Source organism: Pelophylax lessonae, assembly GCF_965119305.1.
Source record: "Pelophylax lessonae genome assembly, chromosome: 4".
NCBI lineage: Eukaryota > Metazoa > Chordata > Amphibia > Anura > Ranidae > Pelophylax > Pelophylax lessonae.
The window spans coordinates 534,270,742-534,289,601 of record NC_138771.1 but is presented as its reverse complement, the minus strand read 5'-3'; the positions used below and the strand labels follow the sequence as shown (position 1 = coordinate 534,289,601).

Sequence of the window (18,860 nt, the reverse complement as noted above, 5' to 3'; positions counted from 1 at the left end):
ATGCACCTGCACTGTGATAGTCTCAGAGGTCCGTTTAAAGCGCAGAGAGCATCATGAAGAACAAGGAACACACCAGGCAGGTCAGAGATACTGTTGTGGGGAAGTTTAAAGCCGGATTTGGATACAAAACGATTTCCCAAGCTTTAAACATCCCAAGGAGCACTGTGCAAGTGATAATATTGAAATGGAAGGAGTATCAGACCACTGCAAATCTACGAAGACCTGGCCGTCCCTCTAAACTTTCAGCTCATACAAGGAGAAGACTGATCAGAGATGCAGCCAAGAGGCCCATGATCACTCTGGATGAACTGCAGAGATCTACAGCTGAGGTGGGAGACTGTCCATAGGACAACAATTAGTCGTATACTGCACAAATCTGGCCTTTATGGAAGAGTGGCAAGAAGAAAGCCATTTCTTAAAGATATCCATAAAAAGTGTTGTTTAAAGTTTGCCACAAGCCACCTGGGAGACACACCAAACATGTGGAAGAAGGTGCTCTGGTCAGATGAAATCAAAATCGAACTTTTTGGCAACAATGCAAAACGTTATGTTTGGCGTAAAAGCAACACAGCTCATCACCCTGAACACACCATCCCCACTGTCAAACATGGTGGTGGCAGCATCATGGTTTGGGCCTGCTTTTCTTCAGCAGGGACAGGGAAGATGGTTAAAATTGATGGGAAGATGGATGGAGCCAAATACAGGCCCATTCTGGAAGAAAACCTGATGGAGTCTGCAAAAGACCTGAGACTGGGACGGAGACTTGTTTTCCAACAAGACAATGATCCAAAACATAAAGCAAAATCTACAATGGAATGGTTCACAAATGTTCTTCATAATGCTCTCTGTGCTTTAAACGGACCTCTGAGACTATCACAGTGCAGGTGCATTTATACGGAGACTTGATTACACACAGGTAGATTCTATTTATCATCATTAGTCATTTAGGTCAACATTGGATCATTTAGATATCCTCACTGAACTTTTGGAGAGTTTGCTGCACTGAAAGTAAAGGGGCTGAATAATTTTGCACGCCCAATTTTTCAGTTTTTTATTTGTATATGGAATGGAATGGTTCACAAATAAACATAACCAGGTGTTAGAATGGCCAAGTCAAAGTCCAGACCTGAATCCAATCGCGAATCTGTGGAAAGAACTGAAAACTGCTGTTCACAAACACTCTCCATCCAACCTCACTGAGCTCGAGCTGTTTTGCCAGGAGGAATGGGAAAAAATTTCAGTCTCTCTATGTGCAAAACCGATAGAGACATACCCCAAGCGACTTACAGCTTTAATCGCAGCAAAAGGTGGCGCTACAAAGTATTAACTTAAGGGGGCTGAATAATTTTGAACGCTCAATTTTTCAGTTTTTTATTTGTTAAAAAAGTTTGAAATATCCAATAAATTTCGTTTCACTTCATGATTGTGTCCCACTTGTTGTTGATTCTTCACAAAAAAATTACAGTTTTATATCTTTATGTTTGAAGCCTGAAATGTGGCAAAAGGTCACAAAGTTCAAGGGGGCCGAATACTTTCGCAAGGAACTGTGTATATATATATATATATATATATATATATATATATATATATATATAGCGTTTTAGTGGGGAAAATAATTTGTTGATCCCCTGCAGTTTGCCCACTTACAAAGAAATTAAGGGTATTTTTTATCATATGTCTATTTTAAAATATAGAGACAGAATATCAACCAAAAAAAAACCGAAAACACACAATACAAATGTTAAAAATTCGCAGTTCAGTGAGTAAAATAAATATTTGGTCCCCAAGCAAAAACTAGATTTTTGTCTTATCGTAAAATCCTTTTCGCTGATGTTTATTGACAAACACATTTCCATATCTTCTTTGACACTTGGGTTATGCTGCTCTCCATAGAAGTGGGGGGGGGGGGGGGCTGGCGCCCTCTTTCCTCATCTTGTTGATTCTTCACAAAAAAATTACAGTTTTATATCTTTATGTTTGAAGCCTGAAATGTGGCAAAAGGTCACAAAGTTCAAGGGGGCCGAATACTTTCGCAAGGCACTGTGTGTATATATATATATATATATATATATATATATATATATGGTAAAGAGAGTGGAAGGTAGAATGCAGAGGTGGGGGACTTAAGTCAGACTTAAGTCACCAGTTTGAGGACTTGAGACTTGCTTGACTAAAATTAATAAAAGACTCGACTTGACTTTGACTTGGTATACATGACTTGAGACTTGATTTTGACTTGAGACATATGACTCGAAATGACTTTACTTTTATTAAATATTTGCATTTTCTCAAGATGTGTTAAAGCAAAATTAATGTGCCTGTTATGTTTCTGACACCACAGTCACTTAAAACACATCAGTGTGTTCTGATTTTTAGGACACTGGCTGTTTAACAATGGAAATACTTAAAGCGGAGTTCCGGCCTCAAAAACAACTTTGGCTCATCCGCTTGCTTTAAATAGCCTAAAAATCAATTGGATAATCCCATTTTTTTTGCTTTACTTACCTTGTTTTTGAAGAAAATATACTTACCTTTCTTCCACTTCCTCCCTCTTTGGCCGCGGCCCGCGCCATCTCTTACTGCTTGCATTGACTCCTGGGAGCTGAACGTCATCGCTCCCAGGAGTCAATGCGCCTGCACCGGCCCGCTCGTCACTTCCGGTACAGACGCGTCATTTCCTGCTAAACAGCTTCTGGGCATGCAGGGCCAGTGCAGGGCATTCTGGGACTCCGAAGTCACCGAAGAGGACACTGAAGAGAATGCTCTGGCTTCAGCTGCCCACACCTGAGATGGCAGCGCTGGACAAGACATTTTCAAGGTAAGTATTTCTTCTAAAAGGTAAGTGAACCCGGGGACAGTTCAGAGGCTATGCCTGTCCCGGGGGTATTTTTATCGAAAAAAAAAGTTTTGCGGCCGGAACTCTGCTTTAAGATGTTTTAGTGACTGTGGTGTTGAAACATGACCAGACAAAGGATTTTGAGCTGTTTGGGCATTCAAAGTGTTTCTTTAAAATGCCAAGAAAAAAGCACTAAGCAGTTTTGTTAATGTTGAAAATAAAACAAAACCTTTCCTGACCACTGACTTTTAACTGATTTAAAGGTGAAAATTGGGGTAGATCAGTATTTTGACTTGATTTGTGACTTAACCAAAATAAATGACTTGACTTGACTTGCTTGACTTCTAGCAGTGACTCGACTTGACTTGCTTGCTTTTCACCACAGTAACTTGGGACTTGCTTGAGACTTGAAGGTTAAGACTTGCACATGTGTGATTTACTCCCATGTCTGGTAGAATGTGACAGTGCCATCGTCATCAGAGGTGGCTATGAAAGGAGATGAGCATCCTCACCCCCAACAGTTGGGGAGTCATAGAAAGAGAAAAGGGGTGGGGGAAGGTCAGCTGGAGTGGGTCTTTAAACTTACTTCAGTTGATTTTAGTAAGAGTAGAGGCCGGAGGGTAGAAAAGAGCAGCGGTGGAGACTACAATCAGGTGTTTGTATATCTATCATGTAGTTAAGCTGTCACCATTCTCATGATAAGATTCAATTCAGCGGTCCAGTCTTCTATACTAGAAACTGATTTGGATCTCCAGTGTCTAGGGATCAGTGTTTTGCTGGCTGAGAAAAATCTCAGTAGACCCTTAAGAGGGCCAAGAATAATGGAAAGGGCTGATAACCTCTAGGGTATCAGGGCATACAGGTCAAAGATGGATCACCTGCAGGTTCTTCAGATTTGAAGCATGATACCCTTAGCATCTATGCATCTCTAGCACTGTGGAAAAGCACTGATACCACAGAGAGGGGATCTTATCTGATGTTTTGAATGCCTAATGTGTTTAGAAGACCCTTAGGTCCCCAGCAGTTTGGTTCGAGCACATGCCTGTCCTCACTCCACTGACATATTTGCTGTGCAACCTGCTTAGTGACACTTAGTGTCTCTTCATAATCCTCCCTGTCTGCCCCTGCTGCCTCCAGTGCATGTGTATGACAGGCTCCATTCATTTCAATAAAAAAGTCTGTACCCCAGCTGCGTACTGCTCTTCCAGATCAGGTCTGAGGTCCGCATACCAAACATGCAGCCAATATGATCACAAGCAGGTCGATAGTATTAGTCTCCATATTTCCCTCAGTACAGGTTTCTTGTACAATTTTGGAACAAGTATAGATACAGGAATTTTAATGGTGCCACAACACAGAAATTGGTAAAAACATTTTTTATTTAAATCAAAATTTAAAAAAAGATATGGAGTATATAATTGCTCCCCAATGAAGCATTTAAAAACAGTTTTATCCAATACACATATGCTTATACAAAGACAAACTGTGTCAGTCACAATGCTTGTTGCTTGACATGTTTCACTTTCCTGGTTCTTCAGGAGCTATAAAGCATGTGTAACTACAAAGAAACAGAACAAATCAACATAATAAAGCACACAAATAGTAACAGTTCTCATTTATTGCTAATATACGTTTGCATATATGTGCATACTGCACAAATATACCAGTATTTTCCAAGGGACTTATTAAAAAGATACTGAATTCTTACATAAACAATCTTCATTATTCTCACTGAGAGTCTGAGTGCTACATATAAGGACAGATGATACATAAACACTCACCATATGCATTTATCCTAATCAGTTGAACACTAGTAGGATCCTAGAGTTGATATAAAGAGGAGAGCCAGCATCTGCAGTGACAGTAGATCGTAGGGAGAGCACAACCTATCAGGGTAGCTGAAAAAAGGTTTAAATATATATACAGGTGTATAAGAATATGTATGCACACGTGAGCCCAATTCAATTGAACTCAATCTCATCAATGAAAGGGACTCGCGGGGGACGCATGTGACGTCATCGTCCTTTGGCGTTCGCATGTGCACGCAGGCAAACGCATGTCCGCGATCTGCCGGTGAGGTCAGACGCCGGCTGATTGGGGGGGAGCATATAAAGGCAGAAATGTTGGTGAACACCACATCACCCGCCTGGAACCGGAGGGTGCTGTTATGTCTCCATGCTTGGTGCCTTGGTGAATAGAAGATGATTTGTGAACATCTCACAAATTGCATCCCTTGTAATATCTGTTTACCTTAGATGGGACATTTCTGATCATCTGGGGCTGCTTTAGTGACTATCTTGTTTTTATTGATGTTTGTAACAACTTATCCACCTTTGGATGAACAACTTTGGGTTTCCTTTTGGGTTCCATATATTTGGGAGGATTATCTGAGAGATGTTGAAGGTATTTAATCATTTTTATGATACATGTAGATAGGTGCTGTTTTCATTGATGGGATTGAGTTAATTAGAATTGGGCTCATGTGTGCATACATATTCTTATACACCTGTAAATATATTTAAACCTTTTTTCAGCTACCCTGATCGGTTGTGCTCTCCCTACGATCTACTGTCACCGCAGGTGCTGGCTCTCCTCTTTATATCAACTGTAGGATTCCTACTAGTGTTCAGCTGACTACGATATATGCATATAGTGAGTGTTAATGTATCATCTGTCCTTATGTGTAGCACTGAGACTCCCATCGTTTATGTAAGAATTCAGGGTTTTTTTCATAAGTCCCTTGGAAAATACTGCTATATTTGTGCAGCATGTACATATATGCAAATGTATATTAGCAATAAATGAGAACTGTTACTATTTGTGTGCTTTATTATGTTGATTTTTTCTGTTTCTTTGTAGTTACACATGCTTTACAGCTCCTGAAGAAGCAGGAAAGTGAAACATGTCGAGCAAAAAACATTGTGACTGACACAGTTTGTCCAAGTATAAGCATATGTGTATTGGATGAAACTGCTTTTAAATGCTTAATTTGGGAGCAATTCTATACCCCATACATTTTTTAAAAATTTTGATTTAAATAAAAATAGTTTTTACCAATTTCTGTGTTGTGGCACCATTACAATCCCTTTATTTATCTTTCGGGGATGAAGGTGCCTTTGATCAATGGATACATGTGACTGAGCTTAAGGTTTCTTGTACAGTTCATGCTCTGCCTTGTAATGTTTTTATATGGAATTTAACAGAATTACCAAAAGTAATGCACTGTGGAAGTCCACTTACTCACAGATGGCTTATTAAGATGTAATATCGATGACCTGATTACATATAATTGAATTTGCGATTCTAATAACAGACTCAGAGAGGGCTAGGGAAATGTCATATCTGGATTTCAGGCTATATCTTGTCATTAGAAAGCATTACTACACCAACTGTACAGATCCACCTAGGTTTGCAGAGAGTATTAATACTTTATGATAGCTAATAGTTTAGGTGCCCCTTATTACTGTTATAATTTGATATAGCATTGTACTTATAGGGCAAAATACACCTCTTAAAATAATTGTTAGGCTGTCAATATTCGGACAACAATTTTCCACCTGTTTCCTTTGATTTTTCTTTTGAAATTTTTTTGAACTAAGGCTACCCACAGCTCCAATTTTGGCTGATTCAGCTGGAATTGGCTGGAATTTGAGCTGTGTATTGCCAGTTTAAATGCATTCCATGAACTACTTTTCTGAAAAATAAATATGTACTCTTTTGCTTTGGTTTTAGCTTTTAGGAAATTTTTTTGTGGTCAGCGCTATGATGGTGCCTGAACCTGGCTCTTAACTTGTGGAATAACTTGTGGACAGTATGAGACAATAAGCAATGAAATTTCTACCTGGACCTTACTGGAGTCCAGAGACTTGTCAGTAGACAAATTTGAATGTTCCTATTGCTGACTTCTCCCTCTGATAATGTTAGGCTGGCAATACATGGCTCAATTTCTTTTGTTCACTGAACTGATTCCCTTAGCCACACATTCAAGGTGGATGGAGGATCCATTGTATTCTGACCGCGGGACTCCCCCAATTGGCTGCATGCGCTGACCAAAACAACAATTTACCAACAAGCTGGTTCATGAGAAGTTGGCCAATAGATCCTGCTGAACCAGTTGAATTTGGATCTGTGTATGGCCAGCTTTACTTGCATGGCTTTGATGTGGCCCCTCTTGCTACAGTACTGACCTGGAGCAAGTATTCTTCCTGATCTGCACACTGTTTCTGGGTACATGTTAGCCAGGCAATTAGCATTTGCAGAAGGAGGTCACCAATGGCAATACTTATATTTATGGCAATTTAAATTCACCTTCACCTTAAAAAATAAATAGATGCACATATTTTTGGCAGAAAAAATGTGCATTATTTATTCATCTTTTCCTGCAGGAGCTTGGAAATCATTCCACCCACAATCAGTAGATCATGGTGCAATGTAGGCTTCTGCAGACATGACCTCCAGCTTTCAGCCTGTACCTCTTTTATGGGCTTTCGATTTGTAAGTCGGAGGACATATCATGTTACTAGATTACAAGAGTGCTCATCAGTGCCCCTGCAGCCGATTAAAATTACAAGTCTGTCTGCTGCAATGGAAGATGGTACTTGTAGTTTATTAATTCAAAGCAATCTGTGAATGTATAACGTGCCTGTGTGGACGGTCACCATGCTGTTTTTAAGAAGTGACAGCAGGTGCAGGGAGAAGAAACCCCGCCCGCTTTCACGGAGGGTGGGGAGAACAGAATAGGCAGGAGCTGGAACATGTTACATGTTCCAAAGGTGAACTAAAGCAGATCATATATGGATTCAAATTCAGCCAGTTCAGCAGGGACTGGCTGAATTTTCATCCCTGTATGGGCAGGCGACTTCTCTACAACCAGCCTGTCAGATTTTACCTGCTCGATCTGTGTCGCCAACTATAGCCAGCAACGCTGATCAGTGTATTCTGACGGCAGGGAAGTCTCCCCACGGTCAGAATACAATATGTCATTGAGTTTGTGGATAGGGGACACAAGTCAGATTTTTTGTTCAACCCGTTTTAGCTTTTAAAGCAGAACTACTGTCATATGAGAACCATACTTTCCTGTCCACACTGCTTCTTGAATTAATTATACTGTAATCCCATACTTGTGTTTGCTGCAGAAACAGCTGTAAGATGAATGCACAGCAGTAGGTTACATGACGGAATGCTCTTGTATTTGGTCACATCATCTGCTAAATAAGAAAATCTGGTATTCTTCTGTCTGATCATTACCTTTAGAGATCATGTGACTAAATTCCAAGGTTTGGTCATAGCTTTAATTAGATTCTAGTTAAACTATTTCTACATTAAAGTTAAAGCGACAATAAAGCTTTATTTTTTTCTATGGGATCACATGATCACAATGTCAACAAAACTGGTATTAATGAAGTTAATTCATAACAGCTGTGTTTCCTATAGTGATTCTGTGGTGGCCCACAGCTATCACATGGTACGTGGGCCAATGATAGCACCCTGTACCGTGTGATAGCTGTAGGCCAATCACAGCAAAATAGTAAATCACAGCTGTTATGAATGTAACCCATTCATGACAGTTCAAAACATTGTTGTTACAGTGACCATTAGAGCCCATTCACACTAGCGCGACTTGTGAGGCAACTTGTGTTGCCCCAGGTAGCTTGACATAACAAAAGCAATGTTAATCAATCAGTGCCGTCTTAATTGGCACTACTGAAGTTGCTCCGACTTCAGAAAAGGGTCCTGTACTACTTTGAGGCGACCTGTGATCCGACTGTCCCATATACTTCAATGGGAGTTGCCTCCTTATCTTAATTGACACGACTTGTTATCAGACTTTCCAGGAAGAAGAAAGAGATTAGCCAGGCATTCCCCACAGACAGTCGCCTGTCTCTTCAAAGTAGTGCACAAGTCTCTTCCAAGTCTCTTCCAAGTCTCTTCAAGTCACGGGGCGACTTTCTGGTAGTGGTAGTGTGAACCAGCTCTCATTGTAACTATTGATCGGCTGATATCGTTTTTTTAACGCCGATACCGATATTTTGGTCATCGGATATCGGTATCTGCCGATATTTTCGGATATTAAAAAAAAAATGTCTACAGGTACTGTGGTGGTGGAGGGATCTGAGGGTCTAAAAGACCCCAAACCCCTCCTCTGCACTTAAAAGCATTCAAAATGCCAAGTTTGGCTGTTTTGAATGCTGTACGTTTTTACAGCACTTCCGAGTACTCGGCGCCAAATTAAAAAAAATGGAGACCCGGTCAGAGCTGAATGCAGCTTTGATCGTGTCTTCTCTTCGGCGGCCCTGCAGGTAGGATGCCCGGGTCTCCCTGTGGGACGGGAGACCCGGGCGAGCCGCGGAAGGTGGCGAGATGGGGGGGACGTCCCCTCCCGCTCCTTGGAATGACAGCCGAGCGGCTTCTCAGCTGCATCGGTTGTCATTACAAGACAGCCGACTGTTGGCTATGGACGCCGGTACTGCACTTTCCCGAAAAATCGGCAATATCGGTAAATCCAAAGGTCGATTCTGATATATCGGGGAAAGTGCATATCGGCCACGATCACTAATTGTAATAGCATTTAAAGTATATAAAAAGAAAACCTCTCTGATCACCCCTATCTCCAGAGTAGTACAGTGTCACTACTCTAATGAAAGTATGTACAAAAAAAATTGTAAATAAAAAAATTTTTTAAAAATTACATTTTTTCTTTCTTTTTTTTTTAACATACTGTCGCCAATCAATATCCCTGGTCACTGCCACATCAGTCATATGATGATGCTGTACTGCACTGGACATTATGTATAAAATTAATGTGAATTAAAAAAAACAAATTTTATTTAATTTCTCCATTTTCCAAAAAATTGCAACTTCAAAAAACTCACCATGCCTCTTGCTAAATACCTCAGACTGTCTACCTTCCAAATATTAGGTCATTTGGGGTGTATTAGTACTGTCCTTTCATTTTAAGGACCTCAAGAAATTAGATCAGTACATCAGGATTGATCAATTTTCAATAATATATATTGTATACAGTATCTCACAAAAGTGAGTACATCCCTCACATTTTTGTAAATATTTTATTATATCTTTTCATGTGACAACACTGAAGAAATGACGCTTTGCTACAATGTAAAGCAGTGAGTGTACAGCTTGTATAACAGTGTACATTTGCTGTCCCTTTAAAATAACTCAACACACAGCCATTAATGTCTAAACCGCTGGCAACAAACGTGAGTACACCCCTAAGTGAAAATGTCCAAATTGGGCCCAATTAGCCATTTTTCCTCCCCCGTGTCATGTGACTCGTTAGTGTTACAAGGTCTCAGGTGTGAATGTGGAACAGGTGTGGTAAATTTGGTGTTATCGCTCTCATTCTCTCATACTGGTCACTGGAAGTTCAGCATAGCACCTCATGGCAAAGAACTCTGAGGATCTGAAAAAAGAATTTTTGCTCTACATAAAGATGGCCTAGGCTATAAGAAGATTGCCAAGACCCTGAAACTAAAGTGCAGCGCGGTGGCCAAGACCATACAGCTGTTAAACAGGACAGGTTTCGTTCCGAACAGGCCTTGTCTTGGTCGACCAAAGTGGTTGAGTGCACATGCTCAGTATCATATCCAGAGGTTGTCTTTTATAATTGACCTATAAGTGCTGCCAGCATTGCTGCAGAGCTTGAAAGGGTGGGGGTCAGCCTGTCAGTGTTCAGACCATTTGCCACACACTGCATCAAATTGGTCTGCGTGGCTGTCGTCCCAGAAGGAAGCCTCTTCTAAAGATGATGCACAAGAAAGCCCACAAACAGTCTGCATGAATTACTGGAACCATGTCCTGTGGTCTGATTAGACCAAGATAAACGTACTTGGTTCAGATTGTGTCAAGCGTGTGTGCCTGCAAGCAGGTGGGGAGTACAAAGACAAGTATGCCCTGCCTACAGTCAAGCATGCTGGTGGAAGTGCCATGGTCTGGGGCTGCACGAGTGCTGCCGTCACTGGGGAGCTACAGTTCATTGAGGGAACCGTGAATGCCAACATGTACTGTGACATACTGAAGCAGAGCATGATCCCCTTCCTTCGGGGACTAGGCCGCAGGGCAGTATTCCAACATGATAATGACCCCAAACACACCTCCAAGACAACCACTGCCTTGCTAAAAAAGCTGAGAGTACAGGTGATGGAATGACCAAGCATGTCTCCAGACCTAAACCCTGTTGAGCATCTGTGGGGCATCCTCAAATGGAAGGTGGAGGAGTGCAATGTCTCTAACATCCACCAGCTCTGTGATGTCTTCATGGAGGAGTGGAAGAGGACTCCAGTGGCAACCTGTGAAGCTCTGGTGAACTCCATGCCCAAGAGGGTTAAGACAGTACTGGAAAATAATGGGGGCCATACAAAATATTGACACTTTGGGCCCAGTTTGGACATTTTCACTTAGGGGTGTACTCACTTTTGTTGCCAGCGGTTTAGACAATATAGGGTGTGTGTGGATTTTTTTTGAGGGGACAGCAAATTTACACTGTTATACAAGCTGTACACTCACTAATTTACATTGTAGCAAAGTGTCATTTCTTCAGTGTTGTCACATGAAAAGATATAAAATATTTACAAAAATGTTAGGGGTGTACTCACTTTTGTGAGATACTGTATATACTATAGTTTGTAGACTCTATAACTTTCACACAAATCAATTAATATACATTTAATTGGATTTTTTTTTTTTTTTTTTTACCAAAGGCATATAGTAGAATACATCTTGGCCTAAATTTATGAAGAAATTTAATTTTTTTTAACGCTTCATAACAGAAAGTAGAAAATATTGTTTTTTTCTTTTCAAAATGTTTGATCTTTTTTTGTTTATATAGCAAAAAGTAAAAAACCCAGTGGTAAACAAATACCACCAAAAGAAAGCTCTATTTGTGTGAAATAATTCTATAAATGTAATTTGTGTACAGTCCTGCACGACTGTGCAACTGCCAGTTAAAGTAGCACAGTGCTGAATATCAAAAAATAGCCTGGTCGTGAAGGAGGTAAACCTTTCTTGAAGTAAAGTGGGAGTAGTTTAGAGCATTTTTTTGCCAACTAGCTTTTAAAAGTACTATGGTACTTTTTGTATATATACCTTCAGTGAACTTTCATGCCCGTGTGCATATTTACTTATGCTAGACTTAAATCGATCTGAATGATTGCCTTTTTTTTCCTTGTATTTATGCAAATAGGCACCCAAGGTCTTCAGCTGTCATTAAGCGAGTCTGGGCTTTTGATGTGTTCCTACTCTTTTAAAGGATAAGTTCATCTTTTGGAAAATTTTACACCTGTAACTTAGTTCTCAATGGACCATAGGGGGGCTGATGAGCATGCTCCTAGTCCATTCACAGAGCCTCCAGCTTTCTAGCAGAAAGCTCTTATGGAAGCATGAACACAGAAAGCTGAAGGATTTCTCTAAAGGAGTCTAATGCCCCGTACACACGTGCAGATTATCTGAAGACTTTTGTCTGCAGACTTACCAAAACCAGATAATATGAGGTCAAACCTAAACACTTTCAATTTGTATGCAATCCGGCAGGCCCTTGCACTACATAGAAAAGGTAAATCTGAAGACAAAAGTCTTCAGATAATCTGCACGTGTGTATGGGGCATAAAGCTGTATACACACTATACAACTTTTTTTGGTAGATTTCCACTATGTAATGCAAGGGCCTGCCTGATTGCATACCAATTGAAAGTGTTTAGGCCTGACCTCATAATATGGTTTTGCTAAATCTAAAGAAAGGAAAAAATCTAAAGCAAATTGTATAGTGTGTATCCAGCTTAACATTGCACCAGTGATCCACTGATCACAGGTACAATGCCTTGGAGACACCTGAGGGGAAATTATAAATGCACATTTTTTTCGGCAAACATATATGTGCATTTACTATTTCTATCCTGAAGTGAGAAGCTGTTCCTCCATGGATACAATTGTTACCCTGGGACAAGACAGTCTTTTACTGGCAGGATCACCAGGTGAGGAAAGAAGGAATAAAAAGAAATAAAGATATAAGTAGAACTAAGTAAAACACTTTTTTGGATAGGTCAAGGGAGAGTAAAGTTTATTTTTGGTTGGATCTTCCTTTACTTCCTGTCCCATAGCCAAAACAGGAAGTACGAGAAAATCCCTCTAAAATGTGAGGGAATCCCTGGTTGTCACCTTGATGATAAACTGGGTTAATAGAGAGGATGAATCTCCCTATCAAGGGCACAAACAGCAATAAAAACTGACAGGTGTTCTAATTTCTCTCCCTTCTATCCAAAACTGAAAAAAGTTTTGCCTCTAGTTATACATATGCCCCGTACACACTATCAGATTATCTGAAGACTTTTGTCTTCAGATTTACCTTTTCTATGTAGTGCAAGGGCCTGCCGGATTCCATACAAATTGAAAGTGTTTAGGTTTGACCTCATATTATATGGTTTTGGTAAGTCTGCAGACAAAAGTCTTCAGATAATCTGATAGTGTGTACAGGGCATTAGACAGCTAATGCAGCCACCACATCTAAGGACTGGTAAACTGTAATATATTACATTCTTGTTTTTGGGTTCAGATACACTTTAAGGAAAGGACAGACAAACATATTCTTTATTAGGCGTTTATTAAGCCCGAAGCTTGGATGTAGTTTGTAAGTACATTGTTTCCTTGTTACACCTTCATTGATGAATATGACAATATGAACAGTTGTATGGCTTATTATTTAACCTTTTCTGGTTATTGCTAGTCTAATTGCATAAAAGTTCAAAATAAATAAATGGAATAAAAAAATATCAGTATGACAGATGTGTGGGTGTTAAAATATTTTAGCTAACTCAATTTTTGGAGGCAGCTTTATCTGCGGAGGCATCTACTGATTTTGGTGGCTTAGGCTGGACAGGGGAACCCCCCTTTCCTCCGTCAGATGCATCTTTTTTCTCTTCTTTGTGGGTGGAGATTGTGCTTGATGGGTACATCTTGCCACCATAATAGGAACCAGAAGAGTATTGGTAGCCGATTCCAAACATGCCACCACCTCCCACTGTAGTTAGACGTGTCTCTTCCCCTTCCAGGAGTTTCCTGATGGCAAAGGAGAAAATATAGTTAACACAGAAGCACTATCTGCAGCAAAGATGGCTTACATGCTACCAAAAGCCATCAAACCGGGACAAACCATTACTTGTTTCTTAATTGATGTCATGATGCAACCTCAGGTGAGTTTGGGGATTACAAAAAGTCAGGGGAATGGCCATCAGCACATCAGTGTGGCAGGGCACCCTATGCTTGAGGTCTTCTAGGTTATGTGGATACTTACCTTATTTTTTTTTTACAATTCTACAGATGAAATTATATGGTAAAGGTTTTTTTAAAATTTAAACATCATTTGATTTTCCATATAAAGTTTACATATTTAATAATACACATACATAATCATTCCTTCTTCCTATTTTTCTCCATTACCCCCACCCACATTTCTACCCTACCCTAGGTGCGCCAATCACTCTTCTTCCTCCTCCCTCTCCCCCCCTCTCCTTCCTTCTTCCTCTTTTTTTTTTATTCTATCTTTATCTCTGCATATTTCTTCTTTTTCTTAAATTGTATCCATCTATCCCATTTACTGGCAAATCTTTCTGCCTGGTCCTATTCCCTGCTACTCAAAAACTCAATTTTATAAATATACAGTATATTCAAACCATTCTCTAATTGTGGGCTTTCCTGGGTCTTGCCATTTTGTTGATATTATTCCCTTTGTTGCATTTTTTGGATGTGGCACTACTGTACTTTTATATGGTTTTTAGTGGTACCCATATTATTGAATAGGCAGACCCATGGGTCATCAGGGATCTCAGTTCCTGTTATTTCCCCTATGTATTGCTGTATCTCCTGCCAATATTCCCGTATTTTCGAACAATCCCACCAAAGATGTGCCATGGTGCCTTTTGATTACATCCTCTCCAGCATAGGGGGGATTCTTCTGGCTGATATTTTTGTCTCTTGTCAGGTTAATATACCATCTTGCCAAACATTTGTAGTTCATTTCTATCGTATTTATGTCTGCCGCCATCCCATGTACAGCTCTCAGTGCTTATTGCTCTTGTATACGTGATCCTAACTCTTTTTCCCCATTTTTCGATGAATGGAGGTATTTTTGGTCCCTCTAATATTGTGAGTATTTTATAGATCCACGATATACAGTATTGTGTTTCATTTTTAACTGTGAATTACATAGTTGTTCTAATGGGTTTAAATTCTCCTCTGATCTAATTGTTTGCGGCAATGTTGTCACAAAATGTTTTAATTGCAAATACCTCCATTCATCTAATTTCATCAATTCTCTTTTGTGATTCAAATGTTCCCTTTTTTTGTTATATCTTTCAACTGTGTATTTTTAATCCATTCCCCAACATATGTCCCATTTCCGCGCAAAAAAAAAAAAAATCGTTTCCGCTAGTGAAATTAGTGGCGAGTTATATTCCCATTTTGCCTGCCTGTAAGTCATATCCCACACTTTAAAAAGATTTCTAGTCATTTCATGTGTGTTTTCATCAAACTTTCTATATTTTTGAGGTATCCATGTATTTTTTTTAATTGTGCTCCACTTAAAGTGGAGTTCCACCCATTTTTAATAAATTGGATTACATAGATGTATCTAATCCCCTTTAAAACGACTTTTACCAATGGAAAGTTGTTTTTTTTTTTTGTTGCTAGTAAATACCTAATTTTCTGCTTTATTTATCCTCTTCTCACTTCCGGGTCTGGTCGGCGATTACGTCATTCGGCGATTTGCAGTGTGTGCTGGGATGGCATGAAATCTCGCTTTATTACACAGGAGATGAGCTGCACTGCGTGCTCTGCCCCGCCTCCTCTCAGTGAGCTGTATGTATGTAGTGTATTGAGGCTGTGCTCCGCCCCACCTCCTCTCAGTGAGTTTAGTGAGGATATAATGCTTTCAGTCCTCGCTCACTGAGAGGAGGCGGGGCAGAGCACGGCCTGAATACACTACATACATACAGCTCACTGAGTGGAGGCGGGGCGGAGGCGGGGCAGAACACGCAGTACAGCTCATCTCCTGTGTAATAATGCGAGATTTCATGCCCTGAGATACATCCCAGCACACACTGCGAATCGCCGAATGACGTAATCACCGACCAGACCCGGAAGTGAGCAGAGGATAAATAAAGCAGAAAATCAGGTATTTACTAGCAACAAAAAAAAAAAAAAAACTTTCCATTGGTAAAAGTCGTTTTAAAGGGGATTACATACATCTAAAGTGACTAAAATGGGTGTAACTCCACTTTAATGTGTTTTCTATCTTCACCCAACTTTTATCACTTTTTGTGTTTGTCCATTCTATCTTGTTAATAATAATGCTAACGCCCCCCCTGTGCTTTTCCTTTGCTTAGTACTGAGAACTGTACTCTAGGCTTCTTATTTTGCCATATGAACCTTAAGATCATTGTCTTTATTATTTTAAAGAATGTTTGAGGAAGGGTAATTTGTAACATCTAAAACGTGTACAGAATTTTGGGGAGCATTGCCATCTTTATCATGTTTATACGTCCCAGCCACAAAAGTGGTCTTGTTGATATTTTTTCATTTCAGTTTTAATTTCATTTAATAATGGGATATAATTGACCTGGTATAGATTCTCAAGGGAAGGTGTTAATTTTTTCCCAAGGTATTTTAGTCCCCCCCCCCCCCTTCCCCCCATGTAAATGGAAATTTCCTCTGTAAGGCTATCTCTTCTTCTTTACTCAAGTTTATATTCAAAATTACCGATTTTACGTGATTATTCTTTACACTTGAGAGCTCTCCATATTTTTTCAGTTCTTTTAATAAATTTGTGAGCGTTGTTCTAGGGTTAGATATATAAAACATGACATCATCCACGTCCCGCTATTCTGTGTTCCTTGTCTCCTATCTTCACCCCCCCAGCATATCTATACTATTTTGTATAGTAGCCAATAATGGCTCCAACGATCGTACGTATATATAATAGGAGTGAGAGTGGGCATCCCTGTCTTGTTCCATCGAACATTTCAAAGGGTGGTGATAAGTTCCCATTCACCTTTTTAGACGCTGTGGGATGGTTGTATAATATTTATTACACTGGGCCATTTTAGGGCACCTGCTCTATTGTATCAATCATAAACCCCCAGTCTACCCTGTCAAAAGTCTTTTCGACATCAATTGACTGTAATATAGAGATCTAACACTTATTTTATGCAGTAATAATAGGGTTCTTATACCAATAGACTTGCCTTCCCTTCCTGGGATAAACCCAGTCTAATCTGTATGGATCCAGTTGGGCATCATTTCTTTTAATCTTGCGGCTATAACTTTTGCATATAATTTTGTATCAGTGTTTGACAGCGCTGTTGGTCTATAATTGGAACACAGAGTTAAAGCGGAGTTTCGGCCATTTACTCACCTGTCCAACGGTCCAGCGAAGCGGCCGCCGGAAGCCTCGATCCTCTCCCTCGGCGCCGGCATCACTGCTGTGGGCACCCGGCTGTTACAGTTTGCGGCTTCACAGCCGGGTACCCACTGCGCATGCGCGAGTCGCGCTGCGCGCCGTGATTGGCCGGCAATCTTCTGGGACCTCTGACGTGTCCCAGAAGATTGCAGGGAGGGAGGGGGAGAGGAGAACTTCCGCTTAGGGCGCCGCGGCGCTCTGAGCTTAAGTGGGAGCGGGTACCTGTCAAAACTAGGTACCCGCTCCCCCCCCCAAAAAATGACATGCCAAATGTGGCATGTCGGGGGGTCAGGACTCCCTAAAGCGGAAGTTCCACTTTTGGGTGGAACTCCGCTTTAAGTCTTTCCCTTCTTTAGGTATAATTGTGATATATACCTGCAATGATTCTTTCCTCATCTCCTCCCTCTCTCCCTATTTATTCATGTATGTGCACATTTTTGGTATCAGTTGTTCTCTGAATTATTTATAATATTGGATTGTAAATCCATCTGGCCCTGGGCTCTTCCCTGTTGCTGTATTCTTTATTGCTGCCCCTATCTTCTCCTATGTTATTGGCTCCTCTAGAGCTTGCAATTTTTATCTTGTATAAAAGGTGCTGTAATAATTATGGAAAACTCTGGCAATATCTGATGTTGTATGGACCATTTCCCCTTTACTGTTTTTCATTTTCTCTATAAAGTTTATTGATTTTTTTTTATTTTTTTAGTCTTGCTAAATATTTCCCTAGCTTATTCTCCCATAGGTATCTGTCCTTGGCTGCTTTATTAAATACCTGTCTTGTCTCTTGTTCCATAAGATCTTTTATCTCATCTCTTTTTATTACAAGTCCCTGTTGTATCTCTATATCTATTCTCTTTTGATGTATTTGTTCGTATTTCTTTCTTTTCTTCCATGTCGACCTTTCCTTCTTTTTTCTGAGCCGATTGATATCAATATGCCCCTTACATAGACCTTATGGGTCTCCCAAATTGTGGGCTTTGATACCCCTGGGGATTTGTTTAACAGTAAATATTGTTCCAGTTCTTTTTTAGTTTTCTCTTCTACTTCTTTATCCTGTATCAGGTCCTCCTTCAACCTCCAGGTACTTGTCCTAATCTGAGTGTCTCTAACCTTCAGCTTCACTATTACTGGCGCATGATCTGATAACGACAATACTTCTATGGACTCTTTTTTTTCCCACAGATTCTAGCAGTCTGTGCTCCACCATAATAAAATCTAATCTTGAGTACGTACCATGTACTGGAGAGTGAAACAAATAATCCCTCGATTGAGGATGTTGGGCCAGCCTTACATCTACCAGTTGACACTGGTGTAGCTTCTTCTTTACTGTCTTTAATTGGAAGTTTCCGGTCCTCAGTGCACGTTAGATACTGTTCACCCATGGATCCATGCAGAAGTTCAAGTCTCCCACAAGGATTTGTTTTCCCTTCTTAAAACCCATTAGTTTCCCCAAAGTTTCCTTCAGGTTTCTATTAGGATCATATACTGTATATTTGCCAATTTCCACTCCAAACCCTGTAGATTTCCTTTTAGAAATATAAAGTTTATAAACTGTCC

The 18,860-nt window shown here is 40.1% G+C and overlaps 1 protein-coding gene across 1 annotated transcript in view; it reads right to left on the bottom strand.

Moving 5' to 3' along the window:
• Positions 1-13,434: 13,434 nt before the first annotated feature.
• The window catches only part of LOC309555056 (low molecular weight neuronal intermediate filament-like), a 28,816-nt gene continuing 23,390 nt past the window's right edge, over positions 13,435-18,860 (bottom strand). Inside the window, exon 4 of the mRNA XM_082256877.1 lies at positions 13,435-13,906. Coding sequence (XP_082113003.1) covers positions 13,663-13,906 — 244 coding nt within the window. The 3' untranslated portion in view covers positions 13,435-13,662. The remainder of the gene's footprint in view (positions 13,907-18,860) is intronic.